The 22,019-nt window shown below is 34.9% G+C and overlaps 1 gene segment (V, D, J or C) and 1 further gene; one reads left to right on the forward strand and one right to left on the reverse strand.

The window, feature by feature from the left end:
* Igk (immunoglobulin kappa chain complex) overlaps window positions 1-22,019 on the forward strand; it is a 3,171,119-nt gene that overhangs the window by 1,714,915 nt on the left and 1,434,185 nt on the right.
* On the reverse strand, window positions 13,244-13,769 carry Igkv4-69 (immunoglobulin kappa variable 4-69). The segment is given in 2 exon segments: window positions 13,244-13,542; window positions 13,721-13,769. Coding segments are annotated over 2 exon segments (348 nt in total).

Here is a 22,019-nt window from a genome sequence, read left to right on the forward strand (position 1 = left end):
ACTACATTTACAGTATTGTTTGCCAAGTAGAAGTATGTTTAGAACAAAAGGTACTATGACAAATGTGGTGATTCTTCCAATCATTACAAACATAAATGAAATAGTGTTCATGCAGGCACATTCACACTTATACCACATTTCATGACTCCATGAAATGCAAAAATTAGAGATATAAAATGTTCTTTGAGATACAGTGAGATTACAAAAAGATACAATAATATAGAACTTTATGGTACAAAGTCATTTAATATAAAGCCATAATATAACAACCTGTAGAATGTGCCATGATGTTTGAAATTGATGGCACTTTACGATGAGTTCTTGCAATCATGTGACTACTTTAGGGTCATAGATTGCTGCTTCTGCTCAGAATCAAGGAAAAGTAGTGATACCACATACAATGGTATAGAAAATGTTAAATACTTGCAATTTGAATTCAGGTTTCCATTGAAAAATGCAGTAATTTGGTAACCTTATAAATGGAAAATTTTGCTTAACTGGACTACAAATTATAGTATTAGTATGTTGAGATACATTATATTGAATATCTCTATAATTTCAACACCATCTGAACTGTACAGGCCTCACTGAGATTCCCCACCTGGATAGGTTCTGCTTTTCAATTCTTAGAGGAGGGACAGATTGCCAAAAGGGGGTTATAGTGCACAATCAATGCACTTTTTTCTTATTGAAATATTTATCTATTTTGGTAAGATTTTTTCATCTCTTTGGTCTTGAATTAGTTGGAAGAAATAGGTTGAGATAAATTATACTCATTTTCTTACCTTTTAAAAATCATAACAAAGCCACATACTGTTTGCCATGTCTTTTTCCTCCATTCATACAAATCAACATATACTCCTTGCTCTTTCTCTGATTTGTGGCTTCTTATTACCTCTATTCATACATAAATAAACTTTGTTTATTTTATATGATTTAGATATTTGATGTGCAATTCCCTTTGCAACAGATTGAAATCGTTCCAAAAATTCTCCATAAATTATCAAAATGTAGATATTAGGAGATTATGTGTTGACCAGTCCTAAATTATCCAACTACAACACACTTTCTGCACCTATTTCCCAAGAATCATTGCAGAGTGGATAGAAATATTTTAAGAGCCAGAGACACTTGAGATTTGCTCTAAGCTAGTGTGATGGTTTGTATATGCTTAGCCCAGAAAGTGGCACTATGAGGTGTGGCCTTGTTGGAGTAGGAGGGACATTGTGGGTATGGCTTTAAGGTCTCCATCTTAGAGTCCTTGAAGCCAGTATTCTTCTAGCAGCTTTCAAATGAAGAAGTAGAACTTTCAGTTCCTCCCAAACCATGCCTGCCTGGATGCTGCCATGTTACTGCCTTGATGATAATAGACTGAACTTCGGAACCTGCAAGCCAGGCCCAAATAAATATTGTTCTTATAAGACCTGCCTTTGTCATGATGTCTGTTCAGAGAAGTAAAACCCTAAGGCAGACTGTGTTTCCTAGAAACACCAGAGAAGCTGCATCCAGGTGATCTAATGGCTGCTGCATAAACAAGACATGAACAAAGATGAGTCCTGAATACATGTAAACATTGAAATGGTAATTCTTCACGGTATTCCACTCTAAATAAAGAATTACGGTGTAACTTTGGAAATACTGAGAATAGGCCAAATAACACTGTTAACTAGAATAGAACCCCTGGATGATCAGGAAAACAGGACTGTATTCAAAATCTGTGTTTTCGAATTTATTTTACCTCAAATGACATTAGTAATAAGGAAAGTGATTTTCTGAGTTTCTTCTGATGGAAGGTTCCTGAGAATCCTACAGCTTCTCAACCTGCTATGATGTACCTGATATAATCTGTCTTCCTAGTAAAATGATCTGAATATGGAGACATCAAAATAATACAGGCTATTGCAACTGATCTTAGATTCTCAACAAAACTTTATAGTAGGACTGTATTGATGAACAGAAGACACATTTTGAACACAGAACATGACAGAATCAAGTTACTATCGAAAAAGTAACTGTTAATAAGAGACTAAAGCTGGATAAATCAACCATTCTATGGTGTGACAACATTTTATAATACATGAATACTCTCTAGTAATTGAAAAATTATGTAATCATACAAATGTCCAGTCGTTTGCTTTTCTATTAATTGTCCACTTTGGTTACTGAAGCTTGTTTTTCCATTAACCAGAAGTCAATGGAGAAATACATGACTAGTCAGAATGATGACACACTCAGACTTGAGTGCTGAAGTTAATATGGAACATGTAGCATATCTCAAGTCTCAGAAACTATCATGGAATAGGTGTAGATTAACTGTAAAACTCAGAAATAGGAGAGCTGTGAATTGCTGTCCTCTGGCCACAATGTGGCTATTGCAATCTTGAACTCAAGAAGCAGTCATTATTTTTCTGCAAGATCATGGCAGTCAAAATCCTGATCTGGATGACAAGTTCACCTCCAGGACTCAATCTATACTGAGTAATTAATGCTATAGTGGTTTCTGGAGACCCGGAACTTTTAGTATTAGAGAATATAATAATATTCTCTAGTACTAAAAGTGACCATACGGTTACCATGTTTCAGGAGACAGAACCACATAAATAATCATGTGGATATCACTAACTAGGGTAAGTAGGTTATAAAGAGAGAAATATGTGGAAATTTGGGAAGATGGTTGTATTACATGGATATTAAAAGTATGAGAGGGAGGGAGGAAATGATGATAAGCATGATAATAGTTTGTTGTGTAGTTAAGTAAAACTCAAAAATATAGAAAATTTTAAAAATAAGCTTTCATCTGAATGTACAAATTGACTCTACATTATCAGACTCCCCCACTCACCTTCTTCATAGCTTTTACTACAGGAGAAAAGCAACATATCAACTCTTATATTTAATAAAAACATGTTTACCCATCAATATAGCTCTAGGTTTTCTTTGTCTATTTCCTAGTTTGGACTTACATTATCTGTAGCAGAAACCTCTCTGTCCCTTTTCTTTCCCATGTCCCCTTTCAGAATGACTGTCACTGTTTCCACTCTGTCTTTTTCCTCTTCGATTTTACACTTCTCATTTATCTTTAAACTAGTATTCACAGCTATTACATTATTGTTTTGCACCTGTTTCTAAGTTTTGGGTTGTGGTGATAGGTGTTTATGCTTCCTATTTAAGCCCTTTTGAGGACCCTAATCACTTCTCTGAAATGTGTCACTTTTTGATGTCAGCAAAGCTATGGAAAGAGACAGTCCTAAAGACAGATGGTCTTCAGAAATGGCAGATAAACATGACACAGAACACTCCTGAGAGAGCACCATTGTAGACCCTTTAGGATAAACAATCACACTTGCTTCCTTTCCCCAAGCACTGGGCAGCTCTACAGAGGCGACTCAGGGTAGGGTTGCTTATGCTCACACAGTGAACTGTTGATGTTAGTTATGTTCAATCCTGAGGACTTAAGAATGAATTGGTGAGCGATCTCATTAATATACTCAAGAAATAATACAGTGGAAATAAAAATTGGGAAATGGTGATTCTCTTTGTTCTCTTAGGTGAGTTTTTCACAAATTCTCATTTCATGAAAGCCAAATGCCTCTTTCACTCAACCGAAAGATGAATCTTCCTTTTAAACTTTGTTGTCATAGATCAAGGAAATACATAGGTAAGAAAGATTCATATATAGTTGTGAAGATAGCATAGACAAGATCAAAACATCATGAGACCATTAACAAAATTAGGGCAGAATAAATGTCCCAGTTTTGTATTTGTTTATAAATGTTCAGTTTTGTATTTGTGGGAGTAGAAGCCAAATCTCACATGGATCTCTAGACCTCAATTACTAGGCTCCTGGTATTGACCCTCATCTTGGTGCTACTAAGTTCAAAAGCAATCATTCTGCTACTTTACTACTCCCCAACCTTCAATAGCAAAACATTTAATTGCATAGATTTACATGAAATAATCGAATAAAAAGAATTTGAAAGAATATACTGCCTCATGAATTAGAGGTAAAGGGAATTTTATGTTGATTACTAGCAATTTTGGATTATCATTAGATTATAGCATAAACAAAACACATATGAATTTAATTAATATGTATCATTATTTTAATAGGGAAATATGGAGTAAACCTTTTGTTTATATATACATATATACAGAGAGAGAGAGAGAGAGAGAGAGAGAGAGAGAGAGAGAGAGAGAGAGAGAGAGAGCAGGGTCCCCAAATTTGTAGTTCCCAGAAATTAGCACAGCTGAGGCTGTAAACATTTGTACTAATTGGGAAGTCTGAATGAAATCCCTATCCTTGGAGCTCCAAGAACCCCAGTAAAGAGGACAGAGAAAGAAGAGGCAGAAAAATGGAAACACCAAGAAACATAGACCTCTTAAGCGAAATGAACAAAGATCACATGAGTCCACAGAAATTAAGGAGAAACAAAGCCCTCTTAATCGACATGAACAAAGATCACATGAGCCGACAAAAATGAAGGAACATGCACAGGGCCTTCACAGGTCTCTACCATGTCCTCTGCATGTATATTTTGGCGTCCACTTTCATTCGTTGATGAGATTCCTAAAGTATGCAAATAAATGTTTGTCTATCTCTTGCGTTCTGTTGGATTGCTCTGTCCAATTTCAATGTGTGTAGTGGTGATGGTGCACAGCAATATCATAAATTGAAATATTTCTCCTCAGCCAAGCAGATAGGGTTTTAGAATTGTCCACTGTGTAAGTCCTTCCTAATTATCTGATTTCTATAAATTGAACCCTAAAGAATATGATACAGAACAGAGGAAAGGTGAGGGAATTTTTAGGGCAAAAGACCTCACTCCCCATTCTATTTGGAGAGAATTGATCTAGAGTGAGCTCTGGAAAGACTAGGGTGTTCATATTATATTAATTCATGTTCCATAATTAAAGAAGGAGGCACATTTTCTCATTTTGTTTTATGTCCATAGTTGTTTTGCTTGCATCAATGACTATGCATCATATTCACAGTCCAAGGAATCCAAAAGGAGGTGTTAGATGGTGAATATTCTGGAACTGGATTTACACAGAGTTGTGAGTTTCCAAGTGAGTTGTGGTTTCTGAATTCAGCACCATCTCTCCAGCCCTGGAGGAAGATAATTTGTTAAAGTCACCAGTATCACTGCTTGCCCCACATACTAAGGAACTGTGGACAGTATTTATAAATGGCAGAAAACAGGTTTTGAACAGAAGTAAAAACTCCAAACCAAAAATACATTGTAGTCTATTCAGTGGTTTAGTAAGAATTCCCAAGGTGGTTCAACAAGTGACATACAATTAAAAAAGAAAATTCACTATAGGAATATTCAAATGGCTAGGTTGGGTAAGTGCACACTTGGTAAAAGACAGTCTCCAACACCCCTATCCCCGCACCAATGACTTATTTGGTAGAATAAGTGAGCTGACATCCTCCTGATAGAAGCGCTATAAGTATAAACATTTGAGAGTAAGAGTTCAAGTTGCAAACAGTTGTTCTCTTCATGTTACTCATCTAAAGGAGAAAATGAAATATCACCAGTGCCAATATCTACTTAAATGCTGAAAATGTATCAAAGAATCATTTATTAAAAGGTTTCCCATTGGCGAAAATAATTGGCAGCAGATTTTTTCAATATTCTCTTCTATTATGGGAGACCTGGGCACAGCACAGTAGAGTTATTAAGAAAAATTAGCCCTTCCCAGGCCCCGATTATTTGGTTTGGTCCACTATTCTCACTTGGAACTTTTTGTTTGTCTTGTTGTACCCTATCTAGGAGTCAATCAATGTCTGGTCACAGTACAGCCATAAAGCCTCCCTCTCAGTTTTTGGTGTTCTTGCTGATTTGGATCCCAGGTATTAAAGGATGACTCTGGGTATTCTTTAACCATTTGCAATCATCACTTGGAACTTCAGAGAAGTCATTTTTGTCTTGATTAAACAAGTATATTGTTTGTACGATTCCAATTACAAGCATAATATTTGGCATCAAGTTGACCCAATCCCCATCCTACTCATCTGCATATGTAGAAAAGAGAGTCACTATTAATTGCATGACAAGTTGGGAGTTTACTATATCACTAGCTTGATATCAGCACAAAGGAGTGTTCCTACACTCCTCGTATACCAGACATTCAGTTTGAAATCAGGGGTTCCTTCAAGGGTTAGAAGTAGTGGATCATTTTGTAGTTTCATATTATTTTCTATTTTTCATGTGTCCTAGTAGATGGACAATTTTAAAAATAAAAATGAATAGTAATAAAATGGGTTGTGTTCTCTCTAATGAAAGACAAATGCTATAAATTAGATGGCTTGTGGTTATGCCTAAGGCTCCCTGTTCTGTGCATTTTCATGAAATTCTGCGATTATGAAATAATGGAAGCTTTTCTTTAAGAATATGAGATTGTGATGTCCAGGCTGTAGAGGGATGGAATAAATGTCATTTAGCCTACTTTTCTAATAATGAATGTAAAACTGCCATGGAATAACTGTGTGCTGGGTGAACTCTTTTGTAGGTGAATATAAACATTTATTCCACATTGTAGTGAGACCAACCATCATAAACTAGCAAGAGAAAACTTATTTAGAACTTTGTTTTTTATTTACTTATGTATATGTCTTTATGTCATGTGTATATGCCAATGCCTTGAGAGTCTTTATTATTGTAGTCTGCCATGTAGATATATATCTGTTGATTTGCAATGAGGTAAGGCCTCTCTAGCTAGCGTTTAAGATACTAATCTCACTACACCATAAATGAAGCCAATAGTGTTAGTAAATAATTAGATTTTCTAATATGCCTTGGTACATGCTTGAATAAGAAACCTTGTTTAATAAACGTGATGAATCTTTTCTTTTGACAGTTTTGTTTTGTTCCCATTGTACACAGCCAAGCTATCACAACACTAGATTAAGGCATTGCTCTTTTTCATATCTATAATATAAAAATAGTGCTATTTAGGATATGTGGTTTGTGTGTATGTGTGTGTGTGTACATTGATTATGTATGCTTGCATGTGTCCACATGGTTTGTGTGTGTGTGTGTGTGCGTGTGTGTGTTGTGTGTGCGTGTTTGAATTATAAATTTTATACAAAACTAATTTTAGGAGAAGAATTGTTTTTTACTGGATAAAGAATTTCTCAGGACATTGATAGATGTACATAATTTTCTGTTATCCTTTAGGCATCTTGTAGGAGAGGCAGACCCAAGAAGTCCTTTATCCTTTTGTTCAGTCTCCTGTGAGGTAAATAGGAACAAAGACCACAGAGATGAAATAAAAATCTTCTGTTGTTTTGAGAGGTCTATTCTACTCAAGGCAGTCTGTTGGCCCTCTGGGGAGGCAAGAGTATTAACTGTAAAAAGTATGGAATCCCTTAGGGTCACTATGCAAATAACAGTAAGTTAAAACTGAAAGTATGTCCTTATAAGAAGACACCTTCTGTTTCCGCTCTTCTTCACTGTATTATTAAATGTGATGAATAGCACTCTCTGTAGTGTACATGTCAAAAATAGTTTATAATAGGAAATGAATGAAACTGGCTGGTCATATGACTGAACTATAGCTCACTATTAATACTCAGAGTTAATTGTAATAATGAATTCCAGGATCATTTTAGTAAACAAATCTTAGAGACATAAGGTCACACTAATGAGCAACATATTTAAGGACATTTGAAGAACAAATTGACAAACAAAAACCCTGAGAATTTATACTTCCTTTGAATAAATGTCATAGTCTCACTTGAACAAATTTTGTAGTTTATTAAATATTGTAAGTTTCAGAGTACAGACTGGAGGAGATTGTACACAATATAAAGACTTTTAAAAATATTATGTTTATCCTAATAGTTTTGGATCAAAGATCATTCAGAGCCAGTTAAAAAGTGATATATGTTGTCAATGTTCCATATCGTGATGCATACCTTCCACCATGCTTTTTCCTTTGAGTGAAATATTCTCTTTTTTGTTCGCTTTTTCTTTCTTTCTTTTCTTTTCTTTTCTTTTCTTTTCTTTTCTTTTCCTTTTTTTCTTTTCTTTTTTTTTTTTTTTTTCGAGACAGGGTTTCTCGGTGTAGCTCTGGCTGTCCTGGAACTCACTCTGTAGAACAGGCTGGCCTGGAACTCAGAAGTCCACCTGCCTCTGCCTCCTGAGTGCTGGCATTAAAGGTGTGTGCCACCACACCTGGCCCTGAGCTAAATATTCTAATGAGTTTCATTTTTCAATTTGTTTTCCTTACTCTTACTCCCTCTTTTTAATTGTTACAATATTCAAATTTTGGTCTACAACAAAATTGAAGTTTCTGGTGCCAAGTATTCACAATTAAATGAGTATTCATACTGACATTTTCTAACCCTAAACTCATCATTGTACTTTTTCACCAGACATAGGTGGGCTGAGCTACATTCAGAAATCTACTGCCAAATTTTCTGGCACAACAGAAAGAACCAGGTAAAGAGAAACAGTCTAGATTTGCTGCTCTTGTGGGCTCTTTTACAGTTAACTTGATTTTCTCATAGGCAAGCTAAGAATGTCTACATAGTTGTGATTTTGTTTCCACATATGGATTCAGAAAGAGTATCTTGGTTTCTAACTCATCTAATTAGCAGAACAAGGAGAAAACACTGGAACATACATAAAAGAATCCTTTCAGATGGTCATTATTTTAGTGGAGAATAAAGTATAGATGCCAGGACAAAGTAACAAATCCATTGCATGTTAATGATATTGAACTGTAAGCGCAATTCACCAAAAACTTAGTTATACAGGCTGGTGACATGAATAAGTCACACTTACTTACTATGCTCAGGTTCTAGGGTTTCTTTAGGGAAACAAGAATATTCAATTATTCATATCTCATATTACCAGAAGTTATTAGAAACTCAAGGTTATGTACAAATGGAAAAAGTCTTCCAAAAGAATACATGTTTTTTATCGGCTAGAAAGGAATCCTGTAATATATTTCTGTTTTCATCTTTTATGTAGTTATGCAACTCGAATTTTGGGCAACGGCTTGCTAGACATAATTCTGAAGGTGAAGAAAGTGTAGTACAACAATCCAAAAAATACTATCTTCATTTAGATTTTTACATAATGTTAAAAGTTTCTTGGATGTATTTTTGCATAATTATTTATTGAACATTTATACAGGCAACTTTTGAACATTCATTTAAGTAGGTTGCATAAGTAAAGTTGTCTTTATAAAGAAAAGAAATTGAGTTCATTATGAAAAATTGTTGGATGTATTTCAAACAATCCATTATAACTTCAACCTAATATTCGCTTCTTGGCAGAATACATATCCTAATATTTATTTTTGGAATTGATTCTTTTTGGTGCCTTTCTATTCATATGAAACTCTAGTACATGAGCAGTATCTGGACAGAAAGAAAAACAAAAAAGAGCTCCAAATTGGGTGTCCACTTTTAATGTCCAACATTGCAGAGAAGATGAGAGAATCAAGAGGAAAGAAATCAATCAATAGTTTCTTCCTCGTCATCATTGAGGATAATTAATAAGATGTCAAACGCTATAGAAACTCTCAGGTCAAGCCTTGGGCATTTATGCTTTACAAATAAAAACATGGAGATTTACTCCAAGTACATCTGCAGGGGATACTGACATTTGTCATCATGCCACATTTGGATCTCCTTGAACAACAACTTCCCATCGACACCTTCATGCAAACCATGCACTAATCTTCAAAAAGAATACAAAATGTATCATAAGCTTGAATGTACATTGGAATCCTAATGATTATCTAGAGGACTTTGTTCATGAAAGTTCACACAAGAAGAGTTCAACAACTACAGGCATCAAATCTCTAAGAGATAATGGTGAGTAAGCTTGAGGAAGACAACCATGCAGGGCCACAGATAAAATGATAGGAACAGAAAGTTATCAAAATGGAAGAGATGAGTGGGTTTATCTGCAACGAAGACATGAGAGGTGTTAGAAATAATAGACTGACATTGAACAAGACAGCTACGTAACTGGTAAAACCCACTATATATATTTAGAATCTAGATAGTAATAGAGAATGTTGTTAATCATTGAAGTTAAACATGACCAGTATTTTTGAAATAAAATTAAAATACCAACAGAAATTCATAGTTTACATTGGTAAAAATATGAAGTCTACAAATTAATAAGTAAATAGTTAGTTGATAAGTTCCTAAGGTGAAAATATAATCTCACTGAGCTAAAATCAAGGATTAAGAAGGACTATGTCCCTCCAGAGGTCAAAGTGAGTAATCAATATAATAATTTGCATCCTTAAGATGCCCTATATATTCTGTATTCAAAGCCCTAATCTTTCCCTCAGCATTTCCTTTGTTATCAGCCCTTTTCTGAATTTGACTGCCAGCCCTAGTTAATGGTGAACTATTATGATTGCATTAATTCCACTATATAATTTCAATTTGAACTCTACATATCAAAATCCCTAACTACTATTTGACAAAACTCATATGCCAAATAACATGCATGGAATTAAATAACTAGGATTCACTGGACATGGGCCACTATATATGTGTCAATAAATGTTTGCATATGTTATAAATATAATTGATAAACTGTCTTCTTGTAAAAGAAAATGAAACTCTCATATGGCAAATTTATGATAGAAGAAATGATGGGAGAAATAAAACTCTTAGAGACACAAGCTATGTGAGACTATGGGCTAGGGAAGCTTCTTGTATGTGTAACATAGATTTCATGCTCCACATGAGAGTGAAAACTAGGAGACACCTGTGATTTTTTTGTCATGGGTTTGTAGGAGGGAGTGAGAGTTACTGCGTATTAAAATAATCAGATATTCCAGGGTAATTTAGCATTCCTTAAATCTTCTCTTTTTAATATCACAAGCCAAAACCAAAATAAAAAAAAAAAACCAAACCAACCAAACATAAAAAAAAATATCTCATACATCATGATATATCCTCTGATTAGTGCCTTAGGGTATCTTAGGCATCCTTGTGATTCTACTTCATGAAGACAATAAACAACTATCAAAAAATAGTTAATAAGTTTCCATCAAAACAGGAAAATTAGAATCTCCCCATCTTTAGCTGCATAGTTTAGACATGAGATTACTTTACTTCATGAAATAAAGGTGGATATTTATTAGCCCTCACTAATTGGTTTTAATGATCTAACAGTAGTTTTTAATAGATCTAATGACATATAGTTATAATTGGATGAAATTGTGCAAATTGTTAAACCTAGAATCTAAACTCTTAATATCCAAAGGCTTGGTCATGATGAATAGAGATACTTATGCAAATGTCAGTTGATTATGTGCTTCAGAAAAAGTCAAGTCTTGCCTGAAACTGATAATGTAGGCTCTCTGACCCATTTTCCCCACATTTCCCTACAAGTTGAAGGTGGGATGTTGATGGACTTAGGTGTATACAGCACCTCTGTGGGTGGTTTTCTAGTCTGTTTCTCTGTCCATGCCTTCCTACAGGTTTCAATGAACATTAAATTCTCCTTTTCTGATTTTATATCTCGTGGGAGGGTTGGTCATTAAGCATGTCCATAGAACATCATAGAAAGGAAAAATGATCCTGGAAAATATTCTTCTAGAAGACATGAGAGCAAGTGAGCAAATGGAAAACTGACTTGCTGATTCACTGATGCCTCATGATTCAAAATATTCTAGTGACCTTTCTAGATCACTGGATTTTCTGGTTGTATTATATTGCTGTGGAGAAATACCATAACCACAAAAACAGTACCAAAGAAAGCCTTTATTTGGGACCTGCTTAGTGTTTAGTTCATTATCTTCATATTGTGGATCATGGCTGCACCAAGACAGACATGAGAGATGAGCATGTGGAATCTGGATCAGCAAGTGACCAGAAAGTAGAAATACTGGGCATGGATTAGGCTTTTAAAACCTCACAGTCTAATGCAGTGACACACTTTCCAGAAAGGCCCTACCTCTAAATCCTATCAAATAGTGTTTCTTACTAAGAAATATTTTAAATATATTTAAATATATTAAACTATTATGTCCATTCTTATTAATACAACCACAGTACGCATAGAAATAACCAGAAAAAAGTGCCAAGCACTAAATTTCATGTAGTGTTTGGCAACACATAAATGTAAAAGTGTTGCCTTTTTTGTTTAGATGTGTATAGATTTAGCTTGAAGCAGTGTTTGTGAAGTGAGGGCTGCTCATAACTCCATGATCCTCTTTATGCAGTCTTTTCTTTGCTAGGACTAAAAGTCAAACAACTGATTCTGAAAAAGTTTTCTTGACAAATTATATAAATAATGTGCTAAACACACATTAATATCTTGACATTCTGTGATAGTGCGACACTTTCTTCTATAGATGGAGATAGAGAGGCTGGTGTCTGATGGATTTCATATCAACACATGACATTGGAAAATTGAAAATAAACTTACATAATTATTCCTGTTATTATTAAGTATAAATTAAATTTAATTAAACTGTAATTTAAATTTAAAATTAACAACAGAAATATTTTAAATAATTTGCCTTTTTCATGATATTAGAATGTCTTTATGATTTTAATTATTCATATTGAGGTAACACACATAAATGGATTCACAGACAGACAGAGAGACAGAAAGACAGACAGATGAGAGATATAAAAAATTAATGTTCATTTATTAGTTCTCTGTTGCCTTCCTGGTTTCTTTATTAGTGGAGTGTTCCAATTAACTGTAATGAGAATCAAAAGAAAATATACATTCCTGTCAGTAGTTTTTCTATTTTAATTTGGAGAGAAAAATATTTTAAGCACATATTAAGAGTACAATTTAGTGGAAAAGAAGGTGTACTAATAAAAACCAGAAAATATAATAGGATGGATACTACTTTTTGTAGGATAACAAAAGCAGTGTGTTGTGAGCAAATGAATATCCTGAAGAAAAACCACCTACCAAGAAGATTCTAAAATCAGTGAAAGTAGCAGAAAATAGGTGTGAAGGTTCATGGGAACCATCAGTAAAATAGTCTGCCACACTTGTCTTCAACAAACAGAACAAAAACTGAGAATAAATAAACACTGGAAATGTAGATTATTTGAGAACAGCACTGAAGTACAGTGGAATATTATAAAGACATTCATCTAAATATGCAAATGACATTGTAAAGAAGAGCACACTGTGTGGACTACTGCAATCAAACCACTGGCTGCAGTTTATTTCTAGGAGGAAGTAGCTAGGCCCTAAGGACTTAGAGGGTTTTTGTTCCAGTCTGTATCACTGTGTGGGTAACTACTCCGCTGATGGCAGTAATAAGTGGCAGCATCTTCAGCCTCCATGCTGCTGATTATGAGAGAGTAAGAGGTCCCAGACCCACTGCCACTGAAGCGAGCAGGGAATCCAGAAGCCAGGTTGGATGTGTCATAAATCCAGGGTTTGGGCGAGGATCCTGGCTTCTGCTGGTACCAGTGCATGTAACTTACACTTGAGCTGGCACTGCAGGTCATGGTGACCTTCTCCCCTGGAGATGCAGACATGATTGCTGGAGACTGGGTGAGAAGAATTTGTCCTCTGGACATTATGACTAGAAAAAAGCAAAATAGACAGAGAGGGATTAGTAGAAATAGAGATACAAAAATAATTTTATACCACCCAACATTCAGATGAAAGAAAAAGAAAAAAAAACTGTATTTTAGACTCAAATTCCCCAGGGAAAATAATTTTGGTTGGATTCTGATCTCAAATTCCCTGCCCTCTGTTACCTGAAGCACTGATTAGCAGGAAGCTAAAAATCTGCACTTGAAAATCCATCTTGTCTTTGAATTTTGGTCCCTAGCTAATTACTGCTATTCTCATAAGTACTTTGCTTTAAACCAACTGTGAGATATTTGTGGTTACTGAAAATGTAATATGCAAATCGCAAGATACAGTCTAGGCAGTTCTTGGCTTATAAACACATGGGAGAATATGGGCTGGAGATTCATGAAGATGCACTCATCTAAAACTACTCTGAATAATCACCATTCTCAGTATTTCATGTGCCCTGAAACTGTTTAATTCCTGTTCTATTTATTATCTGAGAGAATCTGAGAGCACTTTTCAAATAAATTACATTTATTTATAAAGATCGACAGCCCCCGAGTCTGCAAATTTAAGTCAAAGCTTGATCAAACATTTTACTTATAGCAAAGATTGAGGGAATGAGGAAGGACTTGAATGAGTGGGTACTGGGAGGAGAAAAAGGAAAATATACTGTTGAAAAGTGAATAAAACAATTTATTTTAAAAGTATTTTATTTTACCTCAGGTAAAGTTTTAATTATCTTCCTATAATGTTAAAGTCTGCATAGCCATGATGAAGCATGACTATGTCTCTAGATCTTAAGAATGGTTTCACATTCCTCCCTTCATGAAAGACTTCTTCCATTTTTTAATCAATTATTATGAAAAACAACTGAGATGGATTGAGAGAAACTGACCTAAGAATTGTTGAAATCAAGTTCCTTATTAAGTATGCCTTTCTAAGGAAACTATTCTAACTAAATGGCTAGTTTCTTTCTGAATAACACATATTTTCATCTTTCATTGTATTTAGTAGCTAGTTGCTAGTCTTATTCTGTTTACTACAGAAAGAAAATTCTATTTTTTTTTTGTGAATATGGGCTTATTATTTCACCATTAAGGATACTAAAATGGTTTCCAGAGTTGTTGTACCAGCCTGCAATCCCATCAGCAATGCATAAAACCAGATACATGGAATCTAATAGAAGACAAAGTGGGAAAGAGTCTTGAGCACATGAGCACAGGGGAAAATTTCCTGAACAGAACAATAATAGTTTATACCTTAAGATCAAGAACTGGCATATGGGACATCACAAAATTGCAAAGCTTCTGTCAATAGGACAATATGAGAACCAACATATTGTGAAAAGAACGTTACCAATCCTCTATCTGATACAGGGCTAATATTAAATATATACAAAGAACTCAATAAGTTAGACTTCAGAGAACCAAATACCCTATTAAAAAACTGGATACAGAGTGTAACAAAGAATACTCAACAGTGCAATACCAAGTATTAAAAAGCACCTAAGGAATTGCTCAATATCCTTAGTCATCAAGGAAATGCAAATCAAATCAACCTTGTGATTCCATCTCACACAACTAAGAATGGCTAAAATAAAAAAATGCTGGTGATGCCGATGCTGAGGTTGTGGGAAAAGCGTAATTCTTGTTTTATAATCTCATGTAATTACAGCTCTAGGGCTGGTGTTAGTGACTGAATGGAAGTGTGATTGTGTCCTATCAGATTTAGGATTGGTAAAAATTCTTTCCCAATCTATTGGTATTCTTTTTGTTTTGTTGATCATAATCAACAACCAAAAGCAGACACTATTGCATATGCCAGAAAGATTTTGCTGACAAAAGCCAGACATAGCTTTCTCTTCTGAGGCTATGCCAGTGCCTAGCAAATATAGAAGTAGATGTCCACAGTCATCTATCAGATGGAACACAGGGCCCCCAATGGAGGAGCTAGAGAAAGCACCCAAGAACTGAAGGGGTCTGCAACTCTATAGATGGAACAACAATATGAATTAACCAGTACCCTCAGAGCTCATGTTCTAGCTGCATATGTAACAGAAGATGGCCTAGTCGGCCATCATTGGAAAGAGAGGCCCCTTGGTCTAGCATACTTTATGTGTCCTAGGACATGGGAATGCCAGGGACAAGAAGTGGAAGTTGGTGGGTAGGAGAGCAGTATTGGGGGTGGGGGTATAGGGGACATTTGGGATAGCATTTGAAATGTAAATGAAGAAAACATCTAATATTTTTTTAAAAACCTAAACAAACAAACAAACAAACAAAAACAGAAATGTGATTGTGCTGCCATCTTCTGTTAGCATAGCCAAAGTGAAGGCAGGGTTGTAAAATATCCATTTTGAAGTATAGAGGAAATACTACATTTACAGTATTGTTTGCCAAGTAGAAGTATGTTTAGAACAAAAGGTACTATGACAAATGTGGTGATTCTTTACTTCCAATCATTACAAACATAAATAAAATACTGTTCATGCAGGCACATTCATACTTATATCACATTTCATGACTCCATGAAATGAAAAAATCAGACATATAAAATGTTCTTTGAGATACAGTGAGATTACAAAAAGATACAATAATATAGAACTTTATGGTACAAAGTCATTTAATATAAAGCCATAATATAACAACCTGTAGAATGTGCCATGATGTTTGAAATTGATGGCACTTTACGATGAGTTCTTGCAATCATGTGGCTACTTTAGGGTCATAGATTGTTGCTTCTGCTCAGAATCAAGGAAAAGTAGTGATACCACATACAATGGTATAGAAAATGTTAAATACTTGCAATTTGAATTCAGGTTTCCATTGAAAAATGCAGTAATTTGGTAACCTTATAAATGGAAAATTTTGCTTAACTGGACTAAAAAATATAGTGTTAGTATGATAAGATACATTATATTGAATATCTCTCTAATTTCAACACCATCTGAACTGTACAGGCCTCTCTGAGATTCCCCACCTGGATAGGTTCTGCTTTTCAATTCTTAGAGGAGGGGCAGTTTGCCAAAAGGGGGTTATAGTGCACAATCAATGCACTTTTTTCTTATTGAAATATTTATCTCTTTTGGTAAGACTTTTCATCTCTTTGGTCTTGAATTAGGTGGAAGAAATAGGTTGAGATTAATTATACTCATTTTCTTACCTTTTAAAAATCATAACAAAGCCACATACTGTTTGCCATGACTTTTTCCTCCATTGATTCAAATCAACATATACTTCTTGCTCTTTCTCTGATTTGTGGCTTCTTCTTACCTCTATTCATACATAAATAAACTTTGTTTATTTGATATGATTTAGATATTTGATGTGCAATTCCCTTTGCAACAGATTGAAATCATTCCAATTCCAAAAATAATCCATAAATTATCAAAATGCAGATATTAGGAGATTATGTGTTGACCAGTCCTAAATTATCCAACTACAACACACTTTCTGCACCTATTTCCCAGGAATCATTGCAGAGTGGATAGAAATATTTTAAGAGCCAGAGACACTTGAGATTTGCTCTAAGATAGTGTGATGGTTTGTATATGCTCAGCCCAGTAAGTGGCACTATGAGGTATGGCCTTGTTGGAGTAGGAGGGACATTGTGGGTATGGTTTTAAGGTCTTCATCTTAGAGTCCTTGAAGCCAGTATTCTTCTAGAAGCTTTCAAATGAAGAAGTAGAACTTTCAGGTCCTACCAATGCCTGCCTGGATGCTGCCCTGTTACTGCCTTAATGATAATAGACTGAACTTCGGAACATGCAAGCCAGGCCCAACTAAATATTGTCCTTATAAGACCTGCCTTTGTCATGATGTCTGTTCAGAGAAGTAAAACCCTAAGGCAGACTGTGTCTCCTAGAAACACCAGGGAAGCTGCATCCAGGTGATCTAATGGCTGATGCATAAACAAGACATGAACAAAGATGAGTCCTGAATACATGTAAACATTGAAAAGGTAATTCTTCACGGTATTCCACTCTAAATAAAGAATTATGGTGTAACTGTGGAAATTCTGAGAGTAGGCAAAATAACACAGTTAACTAGAATAGAACCCCTGGATGATCAGGAAAACAGGACTGTATTCAAAATCTGTGTTTTCGAATTTATTTTACCTCAAAGGACATTAGTAATAAGGAAAGTGATTTTCTGAGTTTCTTCTGACAGAAGGTTCCTGAGGATTCTCCAGCTTCTCAGGCTGCTATGATGTACCTGATATAATCTGTCTTCTTGGTAAAATGATCTGAATATGGAGACATCAAAATAATACAGGCTATTGCAACTGATCTTAGATTCTCAATAAAACTTGATAGTAGGACAGTATTCTTGAATATAAGACACATTTTGAACACAGAACAAGACAGAATCAAGTTACTATAGAAAAAGTAACTGCTAATAAGAGACTAAAGTTGGATAAATCAACCATTCTATGGTGTGACAACATTTTATAATACATGAATACTCTCTGGTAATTGAAAAATTATGTTATCATACAAATGTCCAGTCATTTGTTTTTCTATTAATTGTCTACTTTGGTTACTGAAGCTTGTTTTTCCATTAACCAGAAGTCAATGGAGAAATACATGACTAGTCAGAATGATGACACACTCAGACTTGAGTGCTGAAGTTAATATGGGACATGTAGCGTATCTCAAGTCTCAGAAACTATCATGGAATAGGTGTAGATTAACTGTAAAATTCAGAATATAGGAGAGCTGTGAAATGCTGTCCTCTGGACACAATGTGGCTATTGCAATCTTGAACTCAAGAAGCAGTCATTATCTTTCTGCAAGATCATGGCAGTCAAAATCCTGATCTGGTTGAGAAGTTCACCTCCAGGACTCAAACTACAATGAGCAATTAGTGGTAGAGTGGTTTCTGGAGATCCAGAACCTTTAGTATTAGAGAATATGATAATATTCTCTAGGACTAAAAGTAATCATAGGGTTACCATGTTTCAGAAGACAGAACCACATAAATAATCATGTGGATATCACTAACTAGTGTAAGTAGGTTATAAAGAGAGAAATATGTGGAAATTTGGGAAGATGGTTGTATTACATGGATATTAAAAGTATGAGAGGGAGCGAGGAAATGATGATAAGCATGATAATAGTTTGTTGTGTAGTTGAGTAAAACTCAAAAATATAGAAAATTTTAAAAATAAGCTTTCATCTGAATGCACAAATTGACTCTACATTATCAGTCTCCCCCACTCACCTTCTTCATTGCTGTTACTATAGGAAAAAGCAACACAGAAACTCTTAATATTTAATAAAACCCTTTTTCCCGTCAATATAGCTCTAGGTTTTCTTTGTCTATTTCCTAGTTTGGACTTACATTATCTGTAGCAGAAACCTTTTCTTTCCCATGCCCCCTTTCAGAATGACTGTCACTGTTTCCACTCTGTATTTTTCTCTTCGATTTTACACTTTTCATTTATCTTTAAACTAGTATTCATAGCTATTATATTATTGTTTTGCACATGTTTCTAAATTTTGGGTTGTGGTGATGGTGTTTATGCTTCCTATTTAAGCCCTTTTGAGAACCATAATCACTTCTCTGAAATGTGTCACTTTTTGATGTCAGCAAAGCTATGGAAAGAGACATTCCTAAAGACAGATGGTCTTCAGAAATGGCAGATAAACATGACGCAGAACACTGCTGAGAGAGCACCTTTGTAGACCCTTTAGGATAAACAATCACACTTGCTTCCTTTCCCCATGCATTGGGTAGATCTACAGGGGCGACTCAGCATAGGGTTGCTTATGCTCACACTGTGAACTGTTGATGTTAATTATGTTCAAACTTGAGGACTTAAGAATGAATTGGGAAGCAATCTCATCAATATACTCAAGAAATAATACACTGGAAATAAAAATTGGGAAATGGTGATTCTCTTTTTTCTGATAGTTTGGTTTGGTCCACTATTCTCACTTGAACTTTTTCTTTGTCTTGTTGTACCCTAGCTAGGAGTCAACCAATGTCTGGTCACAGTACAGCCATAAAGCCTCCCTCCCAGTTTTTTGGTGTTCTTGCTGATTTGGATCCCAGGTATTAAAGGATGACTCTGGGTATTCTTTAACCATTTGCAATCATGACTTGGAACTTCAGAGAAGTCATTTTTGTCTTGATTAAACAAGTGTATTGTTTGTACGATTCCAATTACAAGCATAATATTTGGCATCAAGTTGACCCAATCCCCATCCTACTCATCTGCATATAAAGAGGAGAGAGTCACTATTAATTGTATGACAAGTTAGGAGATTACTATATCATTAGCTTGATATCAGCAGAAACAAAGGAATGCTCCTAAACTCCTCATATACCACACATTCAGGTTGAAATCAGGGGTTCCTTCAAGGGTTAGAAGTAGTGGATCATTTTGTAGATTCATATTCTTTTCTATTTTTCATCCCTCCTAGTAGATGGACACCTTTAGAAATAAAATGAAATTTAATAAAATGGGTTGTGTTCTCTCTAATGAAAGACAAATGCTATACATTAGAATGCTTGTGGTTATGCCTAAGCCCCCTGTTCTGTGAATTTTCATTAAATTCTGGGATTATGAAATAATGGAAGCTTTTCTTTAAGAATATAAGATTGTGATGTCCAGGCTGAAGAGTGATGAAATAAATGTCATTTAGCCTACTTTTCTAATAATAAATGTAAAACTGGCATGGAACAACAGTGTGTTGGGTGAGTTCTTTTGTAGGTGAATGTAAATATTCATTCCACAATGTAGTGAGTCCAACAAACATAAGCTAGCAAGAGAAAACTTATTTTGAACTTTTTTTTAATTTAATTATGTATATGTCTTTATGCCATGTGTATATGGCAATGCCCTGAGAGTCTTTGTTATTATAGTCTGCCATGTAGATATATACCTGTTGATTTGCAATGAGGTAAGGCCTTTCTAGCTAGGGTTTAAGATACTAATCTCACTACACCATAAATGAAGCCAATAGTGTTAGTAAATAATGAGATTTTCTAATATGCTTTGGCACGTGCTTGAATAAGAAACCTTGTTTAATAAACGTGATGAATCTTTTCTTTTGACAGTTTTGTTTTGTTCCCATTATACAAAGCCAAGCTATCACAACAGTAGATTAAGGCATTGCTCTTTTTCATATCTATAATATAAAAATAGTGCTATTTAGGATATATGGTTTGTGTGTATAAATGTGTGTGTACATTGATTATGTATGCTTGTATGTGTCCACATGGTTTTGTGTGTGTGTGTGTGTGTGTGTGTGTGTGTTGTGTTTGTGTGTGTGTGTTTGAATTATAAATTTAAACGAAACTAATTTTAGGAGAAGTCTTGATTTTTACTGGATAAAGAATTTCTCAGGACATTGATAGATGTACATAATTTTCTGTTATCCTTTAGGCATCTTGTAGGAGAGGGAGACTCAAGAAGTCCTGTATCCCTTTTTTCAGTCTCCTGTGAGCCAAATAGGAACAAAGACCACAGAGATGAAATAAAAATCCTCTGTTGTTTTGAGAGGTCTATTCTACTCAAGGCAGTCTGTTGGGCCTCTGGGGAGGCAAGAGTATTAACTGTAAGAAGTATGGAATCCCTAATGGTCACTATGCAAAAAACAGTAAGTTAGAACTGAAAGTATGTCGTTACAAGAAGACACCTTCTGTTCCCACCCTTCTTCACTGTATTATTAAATGTGATGAATAGCACTTTCTGTAGTGTACATGTCAAAAATAGTTTATAATAGGAAATGAATGAAAGTGGCTGGTCATATGGCTGAACTATAGCTCACTATTAATCCTCAGAGTTAATTGTAATAATGAATTCCAGGATCATTTTAGTGAACAAATCTTAGAGACATAAGGTCACACTAATGGGCAACATATTTAAGGACATTTGAAGAACAAATTGACAAACAAAAACCCTGAGAATTTATACTTCCTTTGAATAAATGTCATAGTCTCACTTGAACAAATTTTGAAGTGATTAAATATTGCAAGTTTCAGAGTGCAGACTGGAGGAGATTGTACACAATACGAAGACTTTTTAAAATATTATGCTGATCCTAATAGTTTTGCATCAAAGATCATTCAGAGCCAGTTACAAAGTGATCTATGTTGTCAATGTTCCATATCGTGATGCATACCTTCCACCATGCTTTTTCCTTTGAGTGAAATATTCTCTTTTTTGTTTCTTTCTTTCTTTTTTTCTTTTTTTTTTTTTTCGAGACAGGGTTTTTCTGTATATTTCTGGCTGTCCTGGAACTCACTCTGTAGAACAGGCTGGCCTGGAACTCAGAAATCCACCTGCCACTGCCTCCTGAGTGCTGGCATTAAAGGTGTTTGCCACCACACCTGACCCTGAGCTAAATATTCTAATGAGTTTCGTTTTTAAATTTGTTTTCCTTAATCTTACTCCTTCTTTTTAATTGTTACAATATTCAAATTTTGGTCTACAACAAAATTGAAGTTTCTGGTGCCGAGTATTCAGAAT

Source organism: Mus musculus, chromosome 6, assembly GCF_000001635.26.
Source record: "Mus musculus strain C57BL/6J chromosome 6, GRCm38.p6 C57BL/6J".
Lineage (NCBI taxonomy): Eukaryota > Metazoa > Chordata > Mammalia > Rodentia > Muridae > Mus > Mus musculus.